The 26,428-nt window shown below is 48.9% G+C and overlaps 4 protein-coding genes across 10 annotated transcripts in view; 1 reads left to right on the forward strand and 3 right to left on the reverse strand.

The window, feature by feature from the left end:
* Positions 1–10,189: 10,189 nt before the first annotated feature.
* Positions 10,190–12,455, forward strand: LOC132256131 (translation factor GUF1 homolog, mitochondrial). Its single transcript, XM_059752330.1, is given in 6 exon segments — positions 10,190–10,337; positions 10,391–10,583; positions 10,645–10,688; positions 10,690–10,957; positions 11,015–12,217; positions 12,330–12,455. Coding segments are annotated over 6 exon segments (1,911 nt in total). The 5' UTR covers positions 10,190–10,260.
* On the reverse strand, positions 12,365–14,227 carry LOC132256133 (microfibrillar-associated protein 1). 2 transcript variants are annotated; one of them, XM_059752334.1, is made up of 3 exons: positions 14,116–14,227; positions 12,775–14,053; positions 12,365–12,481 (listed from the first exon to the last, which is right to left on the reverse strand). In XM_059752334.1, exons 1-2 carry the CDS (start codon positions 14,186–14,188, stop codon positions 12,789–12,791), a joined length of 1,338 nt encoding a protein of 445 aa, XP_059608317.1. In that variant the 5' UTR covers positions 14,189–14,227; the 3' UTR covers positions 12,365–12,481; positions 12,775–12,788. The 2 variants fall into 2 exon arrangements, with proteins under 2 accessions (XP_059608317.1, XP_059608316.1); XM_059752333.1 differs by lacking the exon at positions 12,365–12,481 and having other exon boundaries at positions 12,675–14,053.
* Positions 14,228–14,284: 57 nt separating this feature from the next.
* On the reverse strand, positions 14,285–15,390 carry LOC132256134 (MORN repeat-containing protein 4 homolog). Its single transcript, XM_059752335.1, has 2 exons — positions 15,365–15,390; positions 14,285–14,813 (listed from the first exon to the last, which is right to left on the reverse strand). Exons 1-2 carry the CDS (start codon positions 15,369–15,371, stop codon positions 14,350–14,352), a joined length of 471 nt encoding a protein of 156 aa, XP_059608318.1. The 5' UTR covers positions 15,372–15,390; the 3' UTR covers positions 14,285–14,349.
* Positions 15,391–15,580: 190 nt separating this feature from the next.
* Positions 15,581–26,428, reverse strand: part of LOC132256129 (tight junction protein ZO-2) — a 32,748-nt gene continuing 21,900 nt past the window's right edge. For 3 of the 6 annotated variants that reach the window (XM_059752324.1, XM_059752325.1, XM_059752326.1), the window contains 10 exons: positions 24,088–24,257; positions 22,008–24,024; positions 20,710–20,946; positions 20,017–20,570; positions 19,677–19,952; positions 19,328–19,496; positions 18,997–19,267; positions 18,745–18,874; positions 16,901–18,237; positions 15,581–16,013 (listed from right to left, as the gene is read on the reverse strand). In XM_059752324.1, the coding sequence (XP_059608307.1) occupies positions 15,790–16,013; positions 16,901–18,237; positions 18,745–18,874; positions 18,997–19,267; positions 19,328–19,496; positions 19,677–19,952; positions 20,017–20,570; positions 20,710–20,946; positions 22,008–24,024; positions 24,088–24,257 (5,385 nt within the window). In that variant the 3' untranslated portion in view covers positions 15,581–15,789. Of the gene's footprint in view, positions 16,014–16,900; positions 18,238–18,744; positions 18,875–18,996; positions 19,268–19,327; positions 19,620–19,676; positions 19,953–20,016; positions 20,571–20,709; positions 20,947–22,007; positions 24,025–24,087; positions 24,258–25,716; positions 25,969–26,428 lie in introns of those variants that run through there. The other 3 variants (XM_059752327.1, XM_059752328.1, XM_059752329.1) reach the window with 3 other exon arrangements.

Raw genomic sequence — 26,428 nt, forward strand, 5'->3', positions numbered from 1 at the left:
TTGACACAAATCCACGCGCACGGCTGAGGCCTTTCTGATCCAGAAAAGTGCACACCATCGGCCACAGAAGTGCTCTTAAGAGCTGGTGGCAAGGTGGGGCTTGGCGCGCAATCCTTGGCGGGCGAGCGGGGAGTGAGGCTATGAGTGGAAAAGGAGGCAAAATTGACACATTTCGGGGCACCGAGTGTGGCATCCGGATCAAGATCGCGGAGCCCCGTTCACGTGAAATTCGGCCGAGCGAGTCGAGAGCCGACTGACCCAAATTCACGCAGCGCAACGGTCGCTCCCGCCGCGTCTCGCCGCGCCTCGGCCGCGAAAGCAAGAACTAGTTTGGGATCCCTGGCCAGCAGCTTCGCACCGCGTAAAATACGCCAGTCATTGAGTCACACTTTTTTGCTCCGCCAGTTGTGAATGAGTGACTTTTTGTCAGAGCGGCTGAAGAGGTCTTTGAACAGAAATCGCAGAGCGAGCATTAGTTGAAGAGCCGGAGAAAGAAGTGACCGAATGCCTGAGAAAGGAGACACTGGAGAAGGATAATTGATTTAGTAGGAGCTTAAGGGGACGAGACGATGTCTTTTGCTTAATCTTAATATAAAATTCTTCACGTGAAACATTTTTTCAAACTATTTGTTAACACGCGGTAGTTTAAATGACATTCACAACATTATTATTTGTTTTTTTTTTATTAAATTACTAATGAAATTCTATTGCACATTTTGTCAAATTTGTTTAAGAAAATATTGTGATCAGAGTCCCTTGGCTAGAAATACATATTTATATAGCAAAAACTTGCTTTCTAAGCCTATTGAACAGTCAGTATTTTAGTAATGCACCAAATTGTATATTTATTAACAAAAGTGCCATTATTTGTGCACGAACTAGAATAAAATGAGGAAAGGGAAGAGCCTTTAGCCTTTGTGGTGTCTCAGAGACTCCGGGATCAGGACGTGGCCAAGATAAATTGTTGGTTGAGTGTTTTTCAGCCACTGTCTTGGTCAGAATGAGGAAAAATAAGGCCAAAGGTGAGACAGCCAAGAAAAGTAGCAAGAATCTATTAATCCTTTGAGGCCAAATAGGAAAAATACGTCCCATGAAATGTTTTGTGTATCAGAGATACATGCATACGTCACATTCACTGTATTTTCAAAGATCCTAAAATTGGTATTTTCTATACTAGCTAAGCTTGCTAATCCATAGGTGAAAATTGCTCTGAAATGTCGTGCAACTTTACTTTCGATTTGCAACCTTCGATATCTCTTGATCAAAATTTGCAGCTTCTGTTGAGAGCCCGAAGGGAATTGCTGTGGAAGATGTTTTGCGTAATCTTACGTGGAAAATCGTGGTCATGATCAGAAGATTTTCTCGCGACCTCTCACCTTTGCTGCTTGACCACCTGTTGCGCTCCGACCCAATTTCTTTTGCAAAGGCGATCGCTAGAGCCGGAAGCTCGGCAGCTGATGGGCGTCCTCAGGATTATCACCGACTTCGTCGTCTTCCAGCTGGAGCCTCAGCAGAGGCGCGAGCGCACAGCGGTGGAAGTGCGCAGCCAAACTGTGTCCCACTTTCCGAAGCGAAAACGACTGGTTTCATTCAAATGCGCGATAATAACTGTATAATGTCAGACATTCCGACCTATTTTCAAGGCGCGTTCGCGAGAGAAACGGCGGAGAAACGCGATCTGCAGCCTCCAGCGCGCCTTCTGGCGGGAGAGATCTTCGGCTCTCTTGCCGCCGAGGCAATTTGGGCTCAGCCGCGAGATCGCATCGATCACTTTAGGTGGCCACAATTGGCGCGATCGCCACTTTTCATGCCAAATGGCAGTTTTATTGACACACTTGATGACTTATTTCCAATTAATTTCTAGAATTCATGCGCTCCTGATATCGCGCTTAAATACTTTCATGCAAATTTGAGGCCTTGAGTGTGTATTTTGTAATCAAATGTGCTCAAATGAATTGAATTTTGCCAAATTATACACGTAAAAATCTTAGTGGCATATCCACAACTTAACACTTAACCCATTTTCTTCTGCTTCAAGTGGGAAAAATCCACCTCCTCAGGCGCAAAAGTTGTGACATTCGCAGTCTCACGGAGACAATTAAGCTGCAATTCCGAGTGCAGAGTCTCGTAAAAAGCATATTTTAGTTGAAGATGGAGCCGTTTTTTGTCCATACCTTTCGGCTTGCGTGAAATTGATGACTTTCGAGCGCGCCAAAATGTGTCAAATGCCACAAATTGACCAATAAAGTGACTCAGAAGTGACCGCAAAGAGAGAAAAAAGGCTGGCGAAGTAAACCAGATTAGAAACCAAGCTGAGATTCTCGGGTGAATTTCAATGATGTGTGCAAACTTTGGCTGTCATTAAAGGAAGAGGTCAACGCGCCGTGAACCGGAAATGGACGCACATTTTGTCCTCTTTGCTGGGGAAAAAGAGAGAAAAAAAACACCTCGATAAGCCTCGATGCAGAAATGCTAATGAAGGCAGTGCAGCACAGTTGCGGTGAATTAAGAGACAATTTGATTTCTCAAGCGGGATTCCCGTGGAAAAAGCGGCGCAGTTTGACGGTTGGGCTTCGATTTTCAGCTGGCAAAATAGGCCAAATGACATGGAGACACGGTAGGGTCAAAGCGAACAACTTGGGAGCGGGTTTTGGGGGGAAATTAGGCCATGTTTTCGTTTGCGAATTGAATTGGTCAGTGCAATAATTTAACCAATATGACAACTGCAGTTCTTGGGGGGATAAGGGTTTCTCATTTATACCTTTAACTGAGATTCTCTGGTGAATTTATGTGTAACTTTCCTTTTTCCATACTGTCCAATGTAATAAAGTCATCTGGATATGGAAAATAGAAGTGTTTTAACCCACTTAACAGACATAAAGAATGTACGCTTTATTCTTAAGTGATTCACAAAGCCAATCTCAAGGCAGTTTTTGGGCTGAAAATTATTTGAACTTAACCGAACATATTTATATGTAAAGCGCCAGCGAATAAAAATGCTAATAAAAAGCAGGTATTTTAGCTCAACACTGCTAAGATGTCTGAACACAGATTTTACCACTCTCGATCAAGAAGTATTTATCTGAAGTATCGCAATCTATTTTCTTAGCTGTTTTCTGAGTTTTCTAAATTTTTCTGCCGTTTTTCGCTAAATTTGTACTCCTCGGCTAAGATCTTAGCGAAAAACTGAGCTTTTTTAATCTCAACTTTGAGATTTTAGTATGTTGTGTTCGTAGGGGCTGTAATTGAATTTTCATCTGGTAATGAAATGTGCAAGAAGTATTGAAAGAATTTTTTGACTCTTTGAGTTAAATCGTATCTGAAGTATTTTGATAAGACTCAAATCTATTAAACATTTTGTAAACGAATATCAGGCAATGGAGGGGAGTCTAGAAAGTGTTATATTCCATCTGCGACCACTGTATTCATTACAGCATTGGAAAAGAATCCGATTTCTATCTGGATTTGTCGCTAACGAGTGACTCAAATCGGCGTTGTGATCTTAATCGTCTTTAATCCCCTCGCGATCGTCCCGTTGCACAGTGCCATCTGTGGGCGGGAGTCCGCCTCCGGGAAGGCCCGTCTCTGCAAAGCCCACACTCGCGCCCTTGCTCTCGATCGCAAGTGCACTTCTTGGCCGTGTGCGAGAACAGACTAGAAAGTTTCTAGTGTGTAAAAATTAGTTCACATTTCCACGATCTCTCGCGCGAGCGATCTTTTGAGGGCGCCGAGCGTTTCTGGCGCGCTCAGTTTGTCTCTCTGGCGCGGGCGCGGCGAAGCTCGCGGGGCAAAAGTAGTGCACGAGAGCGGCCAGAGACAGAGAGAGAGAGAGCGAGCGCCAAGAGTGGAACCCGGAGGGGCCTCTGGAGGGACAAAAATGCGGTCAACGACCGAACCACTTTGCATGCCGCTCATTAGGACCACTCAATTTGTACAATTTCTGCAATATGGTGGAAGGGGTGGTGGATTTTTCGCGCCCGTGCGCTTGTGCGTGAAACGCACTCGCACTCGATGTGATCGATCGGCGGCCAAAGATGCGTTTTCGTGGATTTCTTCAGATCCATCGAGGGGGAAAATCTCCGTTAGTCGCCAGTTGATCTTTCACAATATGGCTAAACTCTCTTCAGGACCTGCAAAATTTCTCTGTGACCTAATTTTGGAATTCACGTTTTTGCAGCAGAAGCGGAAGAAGCGGCAGCGGCGGCTCTGACAACCTGGCGGCCGAGATGTCGGGCGAGGCGGACTCCGCGGGCGGCGGCGCGCAGGTGCTGAGCCTGGCCGTGGAGCCGCCCACCACCAACGACGACGCCGAGAGCTGCGATCGCGTGAGCGCCTCCAACTATGACGCCGCCGAGTCGGCGCTGCTGCTGCGCTGCGAACGATGCGACTCCTTCGAGACCAAGTCGCGCGCACTGCTGCTCGCGCACGTGTGCAAAGCCGCCCCGGCTAAGCCCGATCTCGCGGCGCCGCCCGCCGCACCGCCCGAAAGTGAACCCGAGAGTCAGCCGCCCGCCGAGAGCAACCGCCACCATCGGAAGCTCTTCGAGTGTGACGTCTGCAACATGAAGTTCTCCAACGGCGCCAACATGCGCCGCCACAAGATGAGACACACCGGCGTCAAGCCCTACGAATGTCGAGTCTGCCAGAAGAGGTGAGTCTCCTGTCCGCGCAAATGCTTTGTGGTGGGTTTCAAAGTGTCCTCTCTGGGCGCAGGTTCTTCCGAAAAGACCATCTGGCAGAGCACTTCACCACCCACACGAAAACCTTGCCATACCACTGCCCCATCTGCAACCGCGGCTTCCAGAGGCAGATCGCGATGCGCGCCCACTTCCAGAATGAGCACGTGGGCCAGCATGATCTCGTGAAGACGTGCCCGCTGTGCAGCTACCGCGCGGGGACCATGAAGTCCTTGCGCGTGCACTTCTTCAACAGGCATGGCATCGATCTCGACAATCCGGGACCCGGAGCGCCCTCGTCGCTGCTCCTGGCGCTGGACTCGCAGAATGCGCAGCTGTTGCCTCAGCTAGTGGCCGCCGCGGCGCCGTCGTACAGCGACAGCGGCGACTCGCTGCGGAGCGCAGAGAACGCCACGCCGCCTATGCACTTCCTCACGCCCCACGTGGAGATCTCCATGGCGGACAACGCGGACACGTTCGCGGTGAGTTCCCAACACGCCCCCGAGTCCCCCCAAAATCTCACGTGTGAGCCTCCGCAGGGCGACGCGGCGCCCGCCGGCCTCGAGATCCAGCCGTGCCCCTCCACCGGACATCCCAATGGCGGCTCGCCATCGTCGCCGCACTCCGCGGACTCCAACAGCAACGCGCCTACGAGCTCGCACTCCCTTGTGCCCGGCCTGGCGCAGAGTTCGCGCCACCTGCTCGCCGAGGGCAGCATCACGCCGTCCATCAGCCTCATCCCTATAAAGCAGGTGCGTGCGCTTTCGCGCCAAAGATGTCCTTCGGGGCTAATCGGGGTTTTTTCGCCGTTTCAGGAGCCTAACACGAACGACGAGTATGGGGAGGGAAAGGCGCGCCCCAACGAGCAGACCTCCCCTTCATCCGCCACGGTTTCCAATTCGGGCGACAGTTCCGTGCCCTCTTCCAGCCTCACGTCGCTCATTAAGGTGAGTGGATTTGGAGTGGATTCTGAGTCATGGGCTCTAGAAATCAGAAGTGGGATTGTGACTGTTGAAATATTTTCTGATTACGGCCGCAGAATGGACGGAAATTGATTGTCCGAGTTCCATTACATTGCCATCAGCATTTAATGGCTCTCTGAGCTCATTATCCGTTGCCTGACGATGCCTCACACTGTGAAATCTTTGCAGGTTTCACCTCTCAAGTCGCTCCTGCGAGAGGATCTCAAGCGTCGGATAAGCGCGCGCGCATCAAATCGCGCCTCGCGCAACGGCAGCGCCAACAACAACAACAATGCATCTATGAGCAACCAGAACGCATCTCTAATGGCCGTGTCGCCGCCAGACGGCCAGGCGGCCGTTGTTGCGACCACGTCCAACGGCGCCATCACGTCCACAGGGCCTGAGGGTGAGCTGGGGCGCAGCAAGCGCGGCCTGCAGTGCCTCTTCTGCGGCATCGAGTTCCCGGATCAGACGCTCTACTTCCTGCACAAGGGATGCCACAGCGAGAGCAATCCGTGGAAGTGCAACATCTGCGGCGAGCAGTGCAACAACGTGTACGAGTTCAACTCGCACTTGCTGAGCAAGAGCCACCAATGAGACTGGCGGGGCTCCGACGATGCCCACCGGGACGCGTCGCAGCCTTGCCGGCATGTTTGCATTTGAGCGCAGCAGGGCGCCTCCCGGGTCGGCACTGGCCGCAAATGGGGACCTTCTGTGGTCAGTCGGGGGCAGAGGACGCCACAATTGAATGATTTCCCAAAGGATACTTTATTGTTTGTTTGATTGTGTCGCAATTTCAGCCTCGATTGACCACAAGATCGCCCGGAATTTGGAAGTTTTCTGTGTAAAGACCTGCGGAGAGGGCGCCAGTTGCCGGCCAGGGCGCTCAAGAGTCCCTTAAACACTCAGAATCTTGCCCTCGGGGCGGCGCCCCATGCCAATTCTCCCCCTGGCCGCCGCCCCGAGACCCAACAGTCACTGACAAGGCGTCGCGGATGCCCCAAGGCGTGTGTGTGTGCGTGGAGATTGTGTTGGAAAATATAGTGCAAAAATGGATATATCCGTCCACAAGTCTAGTTTCATAGAAAGAGATTTAAGTACACAACAACACATTAATTAACTAAACAATACAAAACTACAAATTGTTATTTAATTTTTTAAAATAATTCCAAGGTAGAGAAAAAGAGAGTTGTAGTATGTAAAATGTACATTTTTTATCTTCTTTTCTCAAAGAGAGAAATTCTCAGTGAATTTTTTTTTTTAATTTACTTTAAGGCATAAAATCGCAACTCTTTTCTTCAATGTTGATCAAATTCTTATTAAAATATGTAAATGTAGAGAAGACAATGATTACATTTTCATTGACAACGATGCAGTGACGTTTTTGAGGACGTTTCCCAGACATTTCCACAGGTTTGTCTGCGGTGGAATCAAGCATCGTCTTTCTAGAATGTAGAAGAGAAAATCCAACTACTTAAGATATTTTCATGGATCGATATTAAATGGAAGGGATAGACGGGGAGAGATCAATCTAATGTTTAGAAGAGAGATATTTATATATTCTTAAGGGGAAGGAAAGAGGGAAATGTTTAAAAAGTGAAGAGAACTAAATTATTAGCTTGTTGCTGCATTTATAAAACAAATTATATATTTATATGAGGGAAAGATTGAGCAAGTGGAGAAAATTGTTAGAACGGGGAAAAGACATTCCTAAGCAGAGAAGAGATTATTTATTTTGAGGTAAATTGTTGAATGAAAGGATGGCAATTGAGATGAAAAAGGAGGATATATATATATATAAATTATATTTTCATTAATAGTAAATGCATAACTATTAAAAATATATAGTTTTATATTCATTATGTAAAAGTTATTGAAAAACAAAAAAATACTAGAAAGAGAAATTTAGGTGAATGTCTTAGCACTTGAAGACAACTTCAGTGCGAAGCGCGCGCGAACGTGAACTTGAAAAGATGTGTTTAGAAAAGAGAAAAAGAAATACTTAAAGAGATTTTTGTACAGTATTTATTCCATAAATAACAAGTGAATTGATAGGAAAAGTGTAAAAGTGGCAGAGAAGATTTTAGACTTAAAGAAATCTTGCATTATTATTTTGTTAATTTATTCTAATTGTTGTGTAAAATTACGATCCCTTCTAGAGTATTGCCCATTGTATTTGTAATTAGGCCTTCACCAGAATTGTTATTGCTATTTATTGCATTTTGAAAAATTTTGTTTTCTCAATTTTAACCCATTGTATCGCTAGATTTAATCCAGTCCTAAATGTGTATTTTTTGTATATTTTTTTGTGAGGAATCACTCCCAGCATCTTGAGAGTATTATTAAGTAATGTTTTTTTTTTGTTAATACTTTTATTTATTAGTTAATGTTTAAGAGATATTGTTTATAGGAGAAACTCGTTGATTCCAGTGAGAATTTTTCAAAATCACTTTCGCCTAATTTATGAACAAAAGACATCATTTTTCGCTAATTTATTCTAAAGATAAATTACACATAAAATCCATTGTGAAAATTATTTAAAAAAATTGTAAAACAGTTTCTCAGAATTCCTTCTTCTTCTTCTTCAAAAAAAAAACGATATACTTATCTTAGATGAAAAAAAAACATGATAATTAACGTAAAAGTATTTAGAGAATAAAGAAATATTTGAAGAAGATAGCGCTGAAAGATATATTTTAAGTGCCCTTTGATTTGTGATTTTTCACTGATAAACTGAAGGATAATTTAAAAGAAAAACACGTAAAATAGATTTAAAAAAAAAATTGGAAAAATTGATAAATAACCGAATTAGTGGCAAGTGAAAACATAATAAATTATATATAGAAAATTTTGTGTCTTTGCGCTTCGGTTTTTCGTAAAAATATAATGTCAAGATAACTCACAATTATTTGAAGATAAAAGTAAAGAAATACAAGTATCAAGGAAAAACTCACTAGTAGTGGATAGTTTTGAACAATTTGAAGAAAAAAAATGACCTCAACAATGAAGAAGAAAAAGAACAGTGTAATCTAATTCATAGGACAAGTCAAATAAAAAATATTGTAGAGAGAAAAAAATAGGAAATAAGGAGAAAATGGTGCCTTCCACAAACTCAAAAAAGAAAAGAAAAAACAACAAAATAGATACAAAAGAGAAGAAACACTATTTTCAAAATGAATAAAAACAACACAATAACGAGTTTAATACAAGAATTACAGTGTCACGAAGTAAGAAGAATAAAAAAAAAATCAAGAGAATATATTTTCACATCACAAAAAATTATAGTCTAGAGAAAAATTCGTCACAAAATGCAACTGTGGAAAGAAAACCCAGTGAAAACTACACAAAGACAACTGACAAAAGAATTTTTGCTTAAGAAATGGGCCTTATAACGATGAATTAAAAAGAACAAAGATTTCAGCTACAGAAAAAAAAACAACAAATATAACGTAAAATAAAGGAAAAAATAGTAGATGAAAATAAAACAGAAATGTGGTGAATAATAGGCAAAAAGAGGCGCTAGAAATGAAGACAGATAGAGGGAGAGAGATAGAGAGAGAATTCTAATGCATTCCATCTTTGTGATGTCGCGAAACGAAGAATGATTTAAGTGAGGGTGAAGTGAAGGAGAGAATAGGTAAAAAAAAAATGAGTTTAAAAGTTAGTAGAGAGATATTTTCAAGAGAAAGGTGACGGATATTAAGTGCAGAAATTAATTAATTATATTGAGAAATGAAGAGAAATATATTTAATAAAGACTTCCTCTCGCTTTTTCACTCTCTTCCGGAGATTATTTGAACAGATGGAAGACTCAATTTTGTGAGGGAAATTCCAGCAAATCATCATTCAGTTCAGTCCGTTCGGCGTTATCAATTCAGCGTGAAATGAGAGTTTATCTGTTGAAAAGTCTTTTCCTTCTGCATTTTATCATCTTAAGCGCTTTTGGCAGTCGAAATGACTACTTTTTCTCCAGGGCCACAGTTAAGGAGGTGCCGAGATTCGAAAGTCAGTCGAGAACAGGTGGAAAACTTTCTAGAAATCCTTAGAAATTGACTTTGAATATTCTTCTGAACTTTTCAGACAATATTTATGGTGAAGTTTTGATCTCAACTGGCTTCAAATTGTGAGTAAAAATATGATTTTTCAACAATTAGAAGAGTGAAAAACCATCTTTTTCTTTCAGCAAACAGCATTGATTTTGCTATCTGATGCTTCATGATGTTTAATTCAATACTACTAGAGGTTAAATGGATTAAATACATCACACATTTATAGATAAACTGGGTTATTTTCTCGTGCTGTCGTCCTAATCTTCATAACTACACATCCCTCTCTGGCCAGAAACAAGCGACAATGCTAGGGAAATGAGGGAAATAAACAAAAATCCCATGTGTTTTTCTCTCACAGAAAACTAAGAAGTTTCAACATGTCATGAATGTGGTCCTGGCGGCGAAAATGACGAATTAACTGAAAGAGCGTTTCATGGATGTGAGCGTAGGACATTCAGTGGAACTTTCATCTCGTTGGAATCAAAACAATGGAGTGATTCTTTCTAGGGTTCTCATGATTCTTTCTTGTTTTGCTTTTCGTTGTGGTTTAAAGATGCATTTTTGCCGGTGAAAATGCTGTTAATTACCAACAGGATATCTTCCTACAGCTTCCTAAAACACTTGAGAAGTGTTTTTTGCATAGATTTCACGTAAGTTAATCGAAAATGCATCCAAGAGTGGAGTTAACATAACCTTTTATAAGGCTCCCGGTGAGAAAATTCTCATCATCAGTCGATGGGGAAATCTCTGAGAAGCTGAAGAGAATCCCTCTGGAGAGGATTAGGAACTTCTGCATAATAGCTCATGTGGATCACGGCAAGAGTACACTGGCTGACAGACTTCTGGAGAAGGCGGGATTGAAGATCGACAGACCTCAAATTCTGGACAGTCTTCAGGTGAGAGGAAATTGTGGGTTTTGGCCAGGATTCTGTGATTTCCGGCTGCGTTCTTTTGCAGGTGGAGAAGGAGCGTGGCATCACAGTGAAAGCGCAGACTGAAGCGCAGGCTGAATTTGATAGACACTCCTGGTCATGTGGACTTCTCCAATGAAGTGCACAGATCTTTGGCGCCCTGCGACGGAGCCATCCTCTTGGTGGACGCCAATCACGGCATTCAGGCGCAGACAGTGTCTAACTACTTCATGGCGGCGTCGAGGAATCTGAAAATTCTGCCCGTCCTCAACAAAATCGATCTGAAGAACGCCAATCCCGAGAGAGTCTGTGAAGATCTCAAATCCATGTTCGATATCGAACCGGAAGGAGTTCTGAAGGTGATCAGGGCGACTTTAGTGGGGTTTTCAGTCAGATATTCATGGAGGATTGTCTAGATTTCAGCCAAGCTCGGATTGGGAGTGGATAAAGTCATCCCGAATGTCATCGAGCGTCTTCCTCATCCGACAACTGATCCGAAAGCCAATTTCCGGGCGCTCCTCTTCGATAGCGCCTACGACAAATACCGCGGGGCGCTGAGCCTGATCAATGTGCGGGAAGGCGAGGTGTTGCTGGGCCAGGAGATCACTTCGGTGGCCACAGGGAAGACGTACGAGGTGAGGAGCTTGTCTCTTCTCACGCCCGTCGAGATGCCCGTGGATAGACTGAGCGCTGGCCAGGTGGGACTCCTGGGATGCAACATGCGCAGCGGCAAAGAGGCTGTGATCGGCGACACCATCCATTTGAAAGGCTCTCCGGTGGCGCCATTGCCCGGCTTCCGGCCACAGCAGGCGATGGTCTTCGCCGGCGTTTATCCGCCTGACCAGTCGAAGTACATCTCCCTCAAGGCGGCCATAGAGAAGCTCACACTCAACGATTCAGCCGTGACTGCGACGCCTGACTCGAATTCTGCCCTGGGCCAAGGCTGGCGCCTGGGATTCCTCGGCCTGCTGCACATGGAAGTCTTCTGCCAGCGCCTGGAGCAGGAGTACGACGCGGAGCCCACCATCACGGCGCCATCCGTGACGTACAAGGTGAAGTTGCACGGATCGAAGGTGATTAAGGCTTATGGCGCTGAGGAGATCATCGTCAGCAATCCAGCGCTCTTGCCGGACCCTCAGAACATCCTGGAGTACCAGGAGCCACAGATCTTGGCCACGATCATCACGCCTACGCTGTTCTTGGGCCCGGTAATCGGACTATGCGTGGAGCGCCGAGGTCTGCAGAAGTCCTCGACCAACATTGACAGCGATCGCGTGATGATGACCTACGTTTTCCCACTGGCTGAGATCGTGCTGGACTTCTACGATCGCCTCAAGTCGCTGACCTCGGGCTACGCCAGCTTTGACTACGAGGACTACGGCTATGAAGTCACGAGTGCAGTGAAGCTGCGAATCCTGCTGAATGGGCAGGAAGTGGAGGAACTCAGCACAATTGTGCACTCGAGTAAAGCCAACACGTTTGCGCGACAGTTCGTGCTGAAGCTGAAAGAGATCATCCCGCGGCAGATGGTGCAGATCGCTATCCAGGCCGCCGTGGGTGGGAAAATCCTGGCCAGGGAGACGATTAAGCCATATAGGAAGGATGTGACGGCCAAACTGGTGAGTTGTCCACGTGAGAAACCCCTTTATTTGACTCAGGACAGTGTGTGTGTGTATACATATATATAAGGGGAGGATAATACCTGAAGGAAACCCTCATTGAACTTTGCAGTACGGCGGCGACGTGACGCGGCGCATGAAGCTGCTAAAGCAGCAGGCCGAGGGCAAGAAGAAGATGCGTTCCATCGCGAACATCTCCATTCCTCGGGACACTTTCATCAGCATCCTCAAGCGGTAACGGAGTCGAGGGCGGAAAAGCAGCATCTGCGAAGGTAAGACAGCGTAATTATAGTAATCTGTTGGACGAAGAAAATACTTAACTAAAAGTCCACAAAGGGTTACAGTGGTGGCCACAGTAATAAGCACACGATCATGGCAAATATCATGATTTCATTTGTGTGTGAAAGAGGAAATTTTCGATCATTTTTCATGGTGAATTTGGGTTCCGTCTACTCAAAAGCCCCTCCAAACTGCAAATTAGTTTACTCTCCAGTTTATTGATAATTTTTGGGCTTTCGTGAGCTTATTGCTGTGGCCGCCAGTGTGTCTCTTCTCACTCTGACTCGTGCGCCTAGTCGAACTTCTTCCTCTTGCTGAGGCTGGGCTTCTCGAACACCTGCCGGCTGGCCGCTGCGCGCTCCGTGTGGAACTTGACGTTGGTGGTGGAGTCGCTGTACCAGGGCGAGTCGAACTGCGTGGTGTCCTGGTCCACGAGATGCGTGTACTTGGTGCGGCCGCAGCGGCCGAAGTTCTTCACCTGCATCACCTTGGGCAGGATGGTCTTGTCGAAGTGGTCCTCGAGCGTGGCGTTGCTGAAGTCGCGCTTCAGCACGTCCTCCTCCTGGTCCAGGTAGAAGGCGCCGCGGTGGTAGTACTTCTGCAGGAACTTGTATTTGCCCTTACTGGTCTTGTTGGTCACCTGGCGCGGATTCTGACGCAGCTCTTGCTTGCGCTCCTCCTCCGTCATGCCGCGCATGCGCTCAATCTCCAGGCGCTCCCTCTCGATCTGCTCGCGCTCCTCGCGATCGCGCTTGATGCGCTTGATCTCGCGCAGCTTCCACGCCTCGTACTCAATCTCGTCGTTCTCATCGTCCGTGCACACGTCCTCCAGGCTGGGCTCCTGCTTGTCACTCTTGGGCTTCGCCAGGTCGCTCTTGATGCTCTCCTCCACGAGCTTCAGCGTCTGGCGGCGACGCTGCTTCTGGTTCTTCTTCGCCTCGTACTCAGCCTGGCGCTCCTGATTCGCCTCCTTCTCGCGCTCAATGATCGTCGTCCTGTCGCGCTTCCGCACAAACAGTGGCTTCAGGCGGGGCTCATTGTCCTCCATATCCTCACTCTCCGTCTCACTCTCGTAGCTCTCGGATCCCGAGGATTCCGCCTTCTCCTCCTCGAACTGCAGGATTTCCTCCTCCTTCTGCTGCTGCAGCATCCTCTTGCGCAGCGTCTGACGCCTCCGCTCGATCTCTGTGTCACTCAGCTCGGCGTCTGACTCACTATCCGAGCTCCCGGACATGACTTGGCTGCGAGGGTCCTGCTCCTCTTGCACCGCCTCTTCCTCGGACTCCTCAGACTCTGAGTAGTGCCGTCGGCGCTCTTTCGGCTCGCTGGCAGCCGCATGGACCCGCCTGAGGCGTGGATCATTGATCTCCGTGGAGGTGTACTTTATGGCACTCCCGGACGACTCGAAGGCATCGATTGGACGTGCTTCTGGGACGGATCTGCGATTGTCCATGAAGTCTCCCTCATCGCTCTCCTCTCCTGAGCTCTCGTACGCGTACTCAGGGCGCTTTCCCGAGATGTAGCGCTGCACCTTCACCTTCTGCATGGAGATTTCACCTGAAAACATCCCGCGAGACAGTCACAGAGACGCCCTCATGTCTTTCCACCCATTTACTCACCTTTCTCATTGCGCACGGGAATTGCTCCAGCCGTGCTCTGGATAGGATTGAGTCCTGCCGCGATTGCACTCATTTTTCTGCTTGTCTCAACTCACATTCACGAGTTCTGAGGGAATGAAAATCTCCTGGGTAAAAAAGCAATGTTTTCCTTTTGTCGATTTGACAGCGAAACTGAAACTCCCCCTCTTCGTTAACTAGCGACATCTGTATTTCAAGAGTACACGCATCACATGTTCAAAAAGCCTCGTCGCACTGCGCTCTGGCCATCAAAGCGATCTTCTGGGCCTTCTGCACCACCTCCGGACAGCGCTTCTTGCGGATGAGGCGGCAGTCCTGGAAGAAGCCCTCGTTGCGTGGGAATCCGTGGCTCCCGTCGCTGAACGTGACGAGGCCGAGGCCCCAAATGCGGCCGCCGCGGAACTCTCCTTCGTAGCGCATTCCGTCGCTGCGCCAGAAGATTCCGTGTCCGTGGAACCAGCCCTGCATGAACTCACCCTCGTACTTGGCGCCGTCCGGGAAGACCATCACACCCAGGCCGGAGCACATGCCGTGGCTGAAGGCGCCGTCGTAGCGCGTGCCGTCAGGCAACAGCAGGTGTCCCAGGCCGTGCTTCTGGCCGCGTCCGCTCCAGTCGCCCACATAGCGCGTCCCGTCGTCCCAGCGATAGCCGCCGCACTTCACCACGCCGCTCAGGATGCCTAAGGACGAAGGAGAGCTGAGAAATCTTGCCTCTTCGCCCGAGAAAACGTTCACTTGTCTTCAGCATTTGTGTGGCAAGATTCCATGAAAATGTACAGATTTTGGAAGGTGAGATTAAATTTCTTCATTTCCCAGTGAAATGGACGAAAGTTTATCAACTGAAAAACTCAGTATTCCATGGTTGTTAAAACCTGGCGTTAAATTTTATTGAAGATCAACTAATTAACTTAAAATCACCTACAAATGAGTGGTGATAAAAATCTTTCTTTACGATTAAATCGATTAAAGCTTAAATTTGGCATTTAAATTATGTTCACTTCATCATTTCCCAATTGATTTGGATTTTCTTAATGAATAAAAGCTGCTTTTACGCTCTAAAATTGCTAAAAAAAAACACGCTCGAGAGTGAGAAGAAGCTATTCTTTGAACTGCACAAAGTGTTTTTCTTTAGCGATTACACGGAGATGAAGTGCGGGCATCTTTTCACGCTCTCACAATTCCGGACTGTTATGCAACACTCTCACTTTGTCACTCTCGAGCGCATCCTTACCGTCCATGAGGAGTCGCTGCCGAAGACCTTCTGCATGCATTGTGGCTGGCGCGGGCTTCACATGACTTTACTCAATTAGGCGCGATCGATTGAATGCGCGGGGCTTCGGCGAGGCTGAAAGTGAAACTGAGACGCGCTGCAGAAGTGAAATGAAAGCCGGGCGCTGGAGTGGAGAGAAATCTTCACTTTCGCGGTGGTGGGAAGAAGAGATTGCGCTCGAGTAGAAATGCATTTATTTGATAGAATGTAAAATTTTCTCAATACAATAATTGTGGGGCTCCAAAGAAGGATCGCGCACGATAAGATGATGCAATTATACAAGTGGATAGAAGATACAAAGGGGGCGCTCGCGGTGTGGGGGTGTCGTCAAGCTTTGGCTGTACAAAAACCTAGAGAGAGAGAGAGGGATTCTCAGGCGCCGCGGCCTAGAAGTGGTCCACCTTGACGGAGACCGTGTGCGCCGCCGTGGTCGTGGGCAAGTCGATGTTGTCCCAGTTGGTGTTGAGGTGCTTCTCGCTGTCCGTGGCCTTCAGCGCCAGGCCCAGGGACGCCGTGCGGCCGGCGCAGTGCGGGATGTTGAGCGTCACGGGCACCAGGAACTCCAGGCCCTGCGGGCCGCACATCACCAGCGGCGACAGCATCGTCTCACCTGCAATCACACCACATTTGTCTTAGCGCACGTCAAGCAAGGCGCGCACGCGTGTGCAGCACGAGTCTCTTTTCGAAAGTCTCTGGCGGACTTCGTGGAAGCAATTAAGTGAGATTAGAGTGAATTCTGCAGGCCATCAATATTCATGGCTCCGCAGAAGATCGTCTTGAATTGAAACCAACACAGTAACGTGCATCTCATAAGCGTTGTTTCCAAAGCGATTCAGCGGATGAAAAGTGGAAAAATCTACTAAACTACATGCTAAACTACTAACTAAACATGCACAATGCATTAAGTTTTATTCATTGGGTTTATCGGCATTTGCAGCAGCTTTTCGGACCATCTTTTGGCTACTGTTTGTTTATCTAAAATTGATGAAATGATTAGAGAACCGTGAGCTTTCACTCTTGTTTCCCTCATTTTAATTTCAATCTCAATCATACTCAGAAAACTCATGAATTTCTTTTTGGTTTTTCATTATTATTATTATTAAGTGTAAGTCGAATTATTTTTAATCAATTGCTGAATACTATAATTGTTTTCATATTGAGAAAAAATCGAAAATATACATTTTTAAAGAATTCTTGCATTAATTGTGAAGTAATGAACTGTCTTTTGTAGGCTATTTCCTAGCCAAACGTTTATGCTCTCTGCTTGGATCTTCGTTTTAGATCTCCAGAGTGAATTGACATAGAATTTTAATGCTTTTGCTGCTGCCAATCGATCTCAATTGAAAGTGTTTTTTTTTATGGTTCCGTGTGCAACAGAAACGCCGCAGAGGAAAGCCAATGCTGCGTTGATGCAAACTACAGTGTTAGTGCTGAAAACCCATGCAAAGCTCACACACTCATTCCGTGCACACGTGATGGAATGCCACAGAACAGTACCGTGTTCCATGTCCAGCGGCGGCCCGCCCACGCACTCGCTCATCCGCGGGTCGGTGACGGTGAAGTAGATCTCCTGCCGGCGACCCGGCGGCAGCGCACCCTCGGGGATCTCCAGCGACACGTTCCACGTGGGATCGAGCAGCGTGCCGCCGCGCTCGTCGAACAGCGCCCGCGTGGTCGTGGGCTGGCGCGCCCGCAGCGAGCCCGTGCTGTCGTACGGCGTGCTGGAGGCGTTCGGCGGTCCGATGGTGCTGGGCAGACTGGGCAGGCTCACCTGCGACGTGTACTGCGTCTCCATGGACGTCCGGCTGGCGTACTGCGCCGGCGACTTGGCGTCCGTCGCGGTCCGCTTGATGATGCTGGACAAATGGGCGTTGCGCGCCGCCGGCCGCGGGCTCATGGCCACGACAGTGTCGTTGTGCAGGTCGAAGGGCGCCACGACAGTGCTGCCGCCGGTGCTGTGCGACGCGTCCTCGTTGGACACCGACTCGCCGCCTTCAGCCTCCTCTCGCTCAGCAAAGACCGTCGTCTCCGGGATCACGTGGCAGCGCTGCTCCTCCTTGCGCGACACATAAATGGGCTCCGCCATGGACTCCATCGCCTCGCGGCGGGACTGGTAGATGCGCTCCTTGAGCTCGCGCCGGCTGGCGTACACGGAGGACGACTCGCTGGGCGGCTCCGATGTGGCGCGTTCCATCTCCACGCGTCCCTGCTGGATTCTCTCCTGCATCTCCTTCTTGCTCTGGTACAGATGGTCCCTGTGCAGATCGCGGCGGCGCGGATATCTCTGCGCCTCCAGCATGAACGCCCCGCCGCGGCTCTGGTAGATGCCTTCCTCCTCCTCGTCCTCGCACTGCTGCGGCTCGCGGCGCATCATCAGCGATCTGTTGCGCCTGAACGGCACCGCGGACGCCGGCCGATCGGCGAAGCTGTGCCGTCTGAGGATGCCTCTGGGCGGCGCACGCTGCTCAAAGTCTATCAGCGCTCTGTTGGCGTACAGCGGATCCGGCGCCGCGGCGCTCGCGTACAGCGCCTCGTACTGCATCTCCGCCGGACATGGCGCCCACTGGCGCTCGTACACGCGTGGCTCCATCATCGAGTGCAGCCGGCGCACGGCGCTGCGCTTCTTCTCGTACTCCGCCGCCACGCTGGATTGCCGCCGCAGTGGCCGCGTGGTCCTCAGGAAGGCGTTCTTTATGGCCGCCAGCGGCGAGCGCAGAAGCTTCTTCTTGGGCTTCACGGGCGGTGGCAGCGGCGGCGGCGTCTCGGGCGCCACAAACACGCGCTGCCTGTACAAGTGGTGCTCATTCAGCGCGTTCACGTAGGAATCCACAGTGCTGGCAGAACGCCAAGAGATTAATTCGCTGACAGGGAGTCAAAGGACATGCACTAACTTTCGGGGGGAGAGAGAGGGAGACTGAGGGGGCGCTTCTGCGGCCCCAAAATCGACAATTCACGCACCGCACTCACACATTTGCCCACCACCAACAGCAATTATTCCTTTAAAACCCAGCATTTCATGTGTGTGTGTGTCTTTGAGCCAAAACCACGAGAAAGCATATATAATGAACAATATAATAATAATATTTCCCAAAAGAATGTCTCTAGAAGATAAATCCTAAGTAAATACAATCAAATTGCTCTGCCAATTTGGCCAATGCAAGACGTAATAATACCAAAAGAAAAAAAGGAGATAAAAGACATAATTGTGTTAGTGATTCTTAAGCAAAAAATCTGAGTGTTGTGCGCATAAAGTTAGTGCATTGGATAATATTGTTCTTCTCCTGAAAGTAACACTTTAATGCGCACAAGACGGCGGAAAAAAGTGTCAGTGCTCGGCTTACCTGATGTTGTGATGATGGCTCGCGGTGCTGATCTGTGGCTTTCTATACAACTCGAATGCCGAGCCGCGCTGCTCGCGGCTGCCGGCCAGATCGAGGGTGTTTCTCTCCGGCGGATGATGAGGAAGGTTTCCTAGTCAGCGAAAATCATTGTCTTTTCAAAATATTCACGTGAATTTAGGTATATTTTACTGATTTTGCTTAAGTAAACTTAAATTTTGTGTATTTTGAAATGATACTAGTCAATTTGCTCACCGAATCCTGGGCCTCTGTGCATGTACTGTCCGTTGTACAAGTGATTCCCGCCGAATCCGTTGCTCCCGATGGCCTCGCGCTGGCCGAACGGCGACTGCGGCGTGTTGAAGTGGCCGCTCGACGGCGGATACTGTCCGTTGTAGCCTCCGCCATGTCCTGGCGCCGGCCCTGAGTTCATGGGCGACGTGGGCGGGTTCTGGCCGGAGTGGTGGAAGTGAGAAGGCGTCGGATAGAATCCGTATCCGTTGGGAGATCGAGGCATCACGGCGTCCTGCAACGGAAGAGTGGGTCAGAGGGCTTTCTTGTGGGATATTGTGGGTCAGTTTCTCACCCCATTCTCCCACTGGTTGGCGCCGGATTGCGCTCCCTGGATCGGTGGACGGTAGTTCTTGGGCTTGGGCGGTGGCACGGGCTTGAAGGGCACTCCCGGCGGCGGTTGGCCCGCCATGGCGCCCTTCGTGGTCTTTGAGTAGTCAGCTTGGGTGGCGGAATTATTGCGACTAGCGAGGAACGAAACAGAGAACAACACACATAATGAGACGATACAAGGGCTGAGGAAGGAGGACAAGGAAGTGCTCTACACAAGGGTATTTAAGCGGATTTGTATGAATTCCTGCCGAAGACTGAAAAAATCTCTGATTTGGATGGTCAAAAGTCGTCTTTAACTCAAGATTCCTCACCTGTACTTCCCGTAGTCGGTCTTTGTCTCGAAGGGCAGCTTCCGCGGACTTCCTTCCAGTGCCAGATTAGTTGGTCTTTGTGGTACAGACACGCCTGGCGGTCTCTCTCTGGCCATTGGTGCCTCGTGGGAGCTGGGAATGTTCCTGTCCTGACCGTGGAAGCCACTTCTGGCGGGACTGCTCTGCCGGTTGAGATCATTGGCGCCAGACGAGAGACTCCTGCTCAGCTCGTGCACGCCTGCGCGTGAGAACTCATGCGCTGAATTCCTGCTTCCACTGCAAAGAGTCAAACACTTCAGGCGTCTGGCCACGGAATCTGCACTAACAGGGACAATCTTACTTCGCACTGGGCACGGATTTCAGGTCGTCCGGCGCATTGGGGCCCAGTCGGATGTTCTGCGCCGCCATTTGGGCTGTGTTGTAGGAATCATAGCTGGACACGCTGTCGTACGAACCGTTGTTGATCTTCCCCGTGGCGGCGACTCTCTGTCTCTCCAGCGACGCCTGTTGACTGCCGCCGTTCAGTCTCTTGTCCACGGCGCTCAGCAGCTGATTCCGCGTGCTGTACTCATCCGCGGGATCGCCATCACCCTTCGGCGTGGCGAAAAGTCTCTCCTGGGCAGATCTGCTCAGTGTGGAGATGCTGTGAATGCTGGAGTTCTTGGGCGACGCCACACTTCCCGGCGGCTTCGACGCTCTGTCCACGCGCGGCGGCAAATCCGGCGCTCCGCCGAACATTTGTCCTCCCTGGCCAGGCGGTGGCGGCCGCGTGGCTGTGGCATAAGTCATGTTCCCATCGATCATTGGCTGCTGCACCACATTCTGTCCCGCATAAGGATACTTGGTCTCCATTGTGGGCCTCCGGGCGGCCGGCGAGGCGTGATCGTAGTGATTCTGGGACAGAAGATGGCACCAATTAGACGTTGAGACACGGATAAAGGATGATCGAGATGAGACAAGAAGCAAGCCAATGCCAGGCAAAGTAAACCAATGAAGATCATGAGTTAATTAGGTAAAGATATGTGAAGCTTACCGTGTATGGCGGTGGCATTCCGTCACCCAAATTCATCTCTCTATCCCTATCCAAGTTATCCTGGTTAGTGGCGATCGATGGGTCTGAGCTTGATTTCACGAGATGCGGCAAATTGCCCAGTGAGAGCGAAGTCGACGGGCCCGGACTCAGTTCCAGGTCCGATTCGGGACTCGATGCGTATGACAGGCGGGATGTTGTCATTGGGAAGAGGAAATCATCGGACAGGGATTCAACGGGCTGCGAGTGCGCGGCCCAGAGGTGGAGCAGTAACAAAAAAATCAAAGAAAGAAAAACACGCAAGAATGTACAAGCGCAACGATGATGTGATGTAGGTTTTAAGGTGTGGAAGAGATAGAAAAAAAGAGAAAAAACACACTGTTAGAATTTTGTTTAAAGAAAGAAAAAAAAAAAAACAAATACAGAAAACAATTTTTTTGGTTGTCTTTCAAAGAATAGTCAAGATCAGTATTTTTTGCAGTCTTAAGAGATCTCTCAGTGTCTTTTTTTTAATATGGGTGTTGTTCTGAGGGTGAGATGTGATCTTTTAGCGAGAAGAAAACCACACAAGATCATGCAAACTGGCCACAGTGATCTTCGTAAGTGCCATCGGCATATGGGAAGCCACACTCGTCATCACAGCTCCGCAGATCATCGGACAGACGCCTGAACGGCGATCTCCGGAAGGTGTGCAGTGCGACGGGTGAATCGGTGAAGAATTGCGGAATGGACACGGCATGCTGCTGATTAATGCGTCGAATGGGCACTATTTGGTAGGAGGGCGAGCAAATGGCAGGCAGGGAGAATCGATCGGGACGCGCGAGGCAGCAGCAAGGGTATGAGCACGTGTTGTAGGGGAGAAAGGCGTCCGCACGCTTCGAGATTTTTGGGGAGATTAAAGTGAAGAGCGAGAAGAGGGTAAGAAATGAGAAGAAAACAGGCAGATTAATTCACATTTGTCATCCACTGATAGAGATCCTTGACACCAGAGACACCACATATTGATGTCCGTCGACCAAAAGGCGCAGTTTTTAAAAACATAAACAAGAAATAAATTTGTCATGAGATTTCAAGATCTTAAGAAAAAAACAGCAATTCGGCAATTGCCTTATGTGCAACATCCGAATGCAAATTGATCTTGAAATCTTGATTGTGGTTTGTGTCTTGGATGTAAAGTTTTTACATCGACGTTGGAGCAAGAATTGAATGAATTGAGAGAGAAAACTGCGCCCAATCAGCCATGGATCATCCTGAATCCGCCACCAATCTTCCACCTGGAACCTAAAGTCTTCCCAACTTACCTTGGACTCGGACATCCACACGGCGCCGCTCTGCTGCTGATCGATGACATCGCGCAGCTTTCGGTACCACGTCTCGGCGTCCGTGAGCGCTATTGTGGTGCTGAAGGCGTGCGCCCACACCTTCTCCAGCTTCTGACACTGCTCCAGGAGCTTCTTGGAGCTCTTGTGGGCGGATTTGGGCAGGCCGTGGCGCAGTTGCTTGATGGTATGCTTGGAGTCTGCCTTGAGGAAGATCACAATGGGATAGAACTGGGCATAGTTGAGCCTATCCACGGCATTTGGCGTGATATCCAGCAATGCGTGCTTGCCCCTGTCCATGATATCCCGGATGTTGGACAATCTCACGATGCCACACTTGCTGGAGCCACTCTTGCCGCCGTCATCCTGCAGCGGCGCCGTGAACTTGTCCGGGAAGTCCTTGATCAGACGCTCGCGCGCAATGTCCGCTACCGGCCCGAACAAGCACACTGGCCGCACGAATCCCGGATGCCGCAGGACGACTCTCTCGTAGGCGGGAAATTTGGAGATGGCGTCCGAGAAGACCACATCGTCCCAGTTCTCCCTGGACAGAGACTTTGAGCGTCTGTGCGTGGAGCGGCGGCGCTTGAAGAAGCTTCCGCGGGACTCTGAGGCGTTCATCTCCTTCTTCGACGCATTGAACTGCGCCGTGGCCAGTTCCTCTGCCCTGGACTTGTTGGGAATCACCCCACGCTGCATCTCCTGATGCCCCCGGCCGATCCTCAGCACCTGCCACGATCCCACGACACCATTATGCAGGGTGTCGATGACACGGAAGACATCCCCAGCGCGGAAGGACATCTCTCCCTTTGACGGTGTTTCACAGTGGAAGTGTGTCTTGATGTGGAAGGAATCTCCGCGCTGACTGGCCACCACTGTGTCATACTCCTCTCGGCAGTGCTGCACGATCAGATCTATCCGATCCTGGAGGCTCAGCAGGAACAGCACGGCTTCCTCGCGCGTCACGCCGTGCATGTCCATGTCGTTCACCTTCAGGATCTTGTCGCCAGGCGTGAGGCCTTGTAAGGAGGCCGGACTTCCCGGCTGCACGGCCGTGACGAAGATTCCCGCCTCATTTCCACCCGTCAGACGGATGCCCACGGAGCCCTCTTTCTGGAATGAGATGAAACGCGGCTCACCGGACGGCTTGGCTCTCTGCAGCGGATCCTCCTCGTACAGCTGCCGTCGCGAGCTGTAGAAGTCATCGGCGCGCGGCGGTGGAGGACGCATGGGCTCCTCCACGCCGCTCCTGGACCTCGCGTGCGCCGGAGGCGTGCTCGGCCGGTCCAGCTGGCTCAGGGAGACGTCCATCAGGGGCCCTCTCGAGCGCCCTCGCGGCGTTAGGTTGCTTTTGTCGTCGAGATTGGCCAGCGATGGTCTCGTGGGCGGCTGCACGTAGAGATTCTGGGCGGAATAGGATGCTCCTCCGGGCAGGAAGGCCTCATCGATGTTGCTGCAGTTGGAGATTTGGGCTGTGTGTGAGTACGCTGGGCTCTGCATGCCCGAACTCGTGGCCGCATTGTTCGCCACGTCGCGCAGGACGACAATGTTGAGGCGCTCCTTGCAGCCGTCGATGATCTTCTTGGCCTCCTTGAGGCTCATCGCGTCATTGCAGTTGGTATTGTGGATTCTGGTGACTGTGTCGCCCTCCTGAAGATGGTATCCATTGGCCACCAGCTGATCCCTGGCCTTCGATGAGATTTCCTTCACGAACAGCCGGCAACCCAGCGTTATGCCGAAGTCCTCCTTCTTGCTGCCCTTGGTCAGGGAAACTTTGATGGTCTGCTGCGAGGAGGAATTGGCTCCTGTCAGTCCAGCCGAGCTGAGACTATGCGAGTGCTGGTGATTCGATGGCGTCGCCAGGAGATTGAGATTCGCCACGCGTCTCTTCACTACCAGACTCACGGTGTTTCCGCTGTCCCTCAACACCTGCACGGCTGTGGCATACTCCACATTCTCCAGACTCACGCCATTCACGGAAATGATCCTGTCGTTGACCCTGGAAAGAGCAATTGGCGGATTAATCCTCTTCCGGCTTACTGAGACCGTGCACTCCTCTTACTGGAGACGCTCTTCCGCGGGTCCGCCTTTCAGCACATCACTCACGGCGATTGAGGGATCGCCGTTGGCGAAGTGGGGATTGTCCCTGCCTCCGGACACGGCAATCCCGAATCCATAGCCTGGCACTCTAGTCACAGTCACCGTGTGGTATTCCCAAGAGGATCTCTCGCCCTGAAAGAGAGAGAAAAGCAGATGTTAGTCAAGATCATTTGAATAGGAACCAAATAGTCTCTAAGAAATGTATTTCTGATCGCATTCACTTGCAATGGGTGTCTTGAAATGTATGTGAAGGGGAAGTCATGATCTATGAACGGTTTTCTTATACTGAACGCGAATACATTCAGTAAAACATTCAGCATGTCGTGTAAGCCTTTCGCTTGTCTGACATAATGCAAATCGATCTAACGGAAGCTCATAAATATTTTGTAACTTGTGAGTTAAGAAATTAAAATTCTAATTCTAAATTTGCACAGAAACGATGTTGAAGCTCATATAGTTTGAATGACATTAAAATTCTATATCCAATTCATTTTAAAGGAAGATTCCGGTGTTTGTGGTCAATTAACCCCTTTTTCTTCATTTCGGAACTTGTTTGTTTACTCTCTTGATCTTCTGTTTTTCTGAATCCATTGGACAATGCATGACATCATATTTCATCTTCCACTTCGATTTAAAATTCACCACAAACAAAATATAGTCAAGTTAAGGTTCTTATCAAGAAAAATTCCTTTTCTTTTGCGATGTTTCCCAAACAGAGTTATTTTCCAGGAGACAATAAATATCGCGTTATTGGTTATTAAAATCCACTCTCCAGCCGTTTTATGGCCTCAAGATCACCTTTCAAACTCACGGAGTGTTTCATAAGGCATTCCTGCACTCCCAAAGCCATTGTCTTTGGGCATTCACTGGTGGTGACAAACGTGCAGCAGCAATTCACAGGCAAACGCCCAAAAACCTGAAGGTGAAGTGCTCATGAATGTTTCATCGTGCGCGCAACCAAGGAGGCCCAAAAGTGTCGTCTATCTGTGGAAAGTCACTCAGTCGAGACATATAGGATCGCGATAAGGCAAAATATTGAGGTTCGATCGTTAATTTTAGCCATCATACACTTTCCACGCTGAGCGCAATTTCCGCTTATGCTGTGTAATTGGCTAGATAAATCATCGCGATGCTAATTGATGACACAGCGGTGTCATTAAACTGTCAACAATGGGAGAAGAACCAAAAATAATACGGCGAATAAGAAGCTGGAGGTGCTAAAAGTGAAAATTCCACTCTGGGTTTGTGGGTGTCTTGCCCGAATAGCGTATATTCATCATGAAACAACCTGGCGGACAATGGCACACCTCTTGGCGTGCCAGAAGAAACCTCCGTGAGGGAAATGTAGTCTAATCGCGATGAATGAAATCCCTTCATGGGTTTCATGTGTGCTCGAGTGCACACAAGAAAGTGAGGCGATTTTTCTTAAAATGGTGGGGCGCACACAGCGCGCCATTCTCGATGGTGTTTGATGAGGCAAAATGTGTGCAAACATAACTCCATTATTAAATAAAAAAAAGAGACCATTTGATAAATGTTTCCCCAAATTGGGCCTCATATCACTCAAAAATGTGTCCATGACAATATTTACCGAGATATTATTCATGGGAAAATCGTAGAATTTCATCTTCCAACCACAAAGAGTATAGCGACACTTTCTTCACATGGAATTTCACTGATATTGCACAACATTGCAACACTCCTTTTGCCACACAGTACAATGATGCCTCAATATTGGATGAAAACACCCATTTTCCGGTGATCTTAGCAGTGAAAATAAGCACGGACTGTGAGTGTGGGAACGCTTTTCACTTCCCGACCCGTTCTCAGAGAATCTCAAACACACACTGGCCCGCCAACGTCGCTCGAGATCGCATCGGCTGTGTCGCTGAGGCTTGAGACTCCGTACAGTGACGATCGCAGCAATAGCAACACTTTCGCGATTGCGACAGAGTTTCTTACGCAGAACACGCAGAAAACACGGTATTTTTCGCATATTTAGGTAAAGAAGCCACACCCACTCGAGAGCCACGCCCACTTTGCCTAGAATCTTCCCTAGAATTGCAATGAAATGTTCCCAACACAGTAGTTGCAATTTCTACGCTGACAGCTGTAATTTTAAAGCGAGAGGCAAAATGCTGGCTATGAAGAGGGAAATTGTGTACATAATGTACATGATGGGGAAAAAAACGAGAGGAGCAATGAAGAAATAGAGAAAAAAAGCGGAGTGCCAACGTACATGTGGCCAGAAACTCTCTCTCTCTTGCTCTGCAGCCGAATGCTACCATTTTAATAGAAACAAA

Source organism: Phlebotomus argentipes, unplaced genomic scaffold (assembly GCF_947086385.1).
Source record: "Phlebotomus argentipes unplaced genomic scaffold, Phlebotomus argentipes genome assembly contig_5, whole genome shotgun sequence".
In the NCBI taxonomy this organism is placed as follows: Eukaryota; Metazoa; Arthropoda; class Insecta; order Diptera; family Psychodidae; genus Phlebotomus; species Phlebotomus argentipes.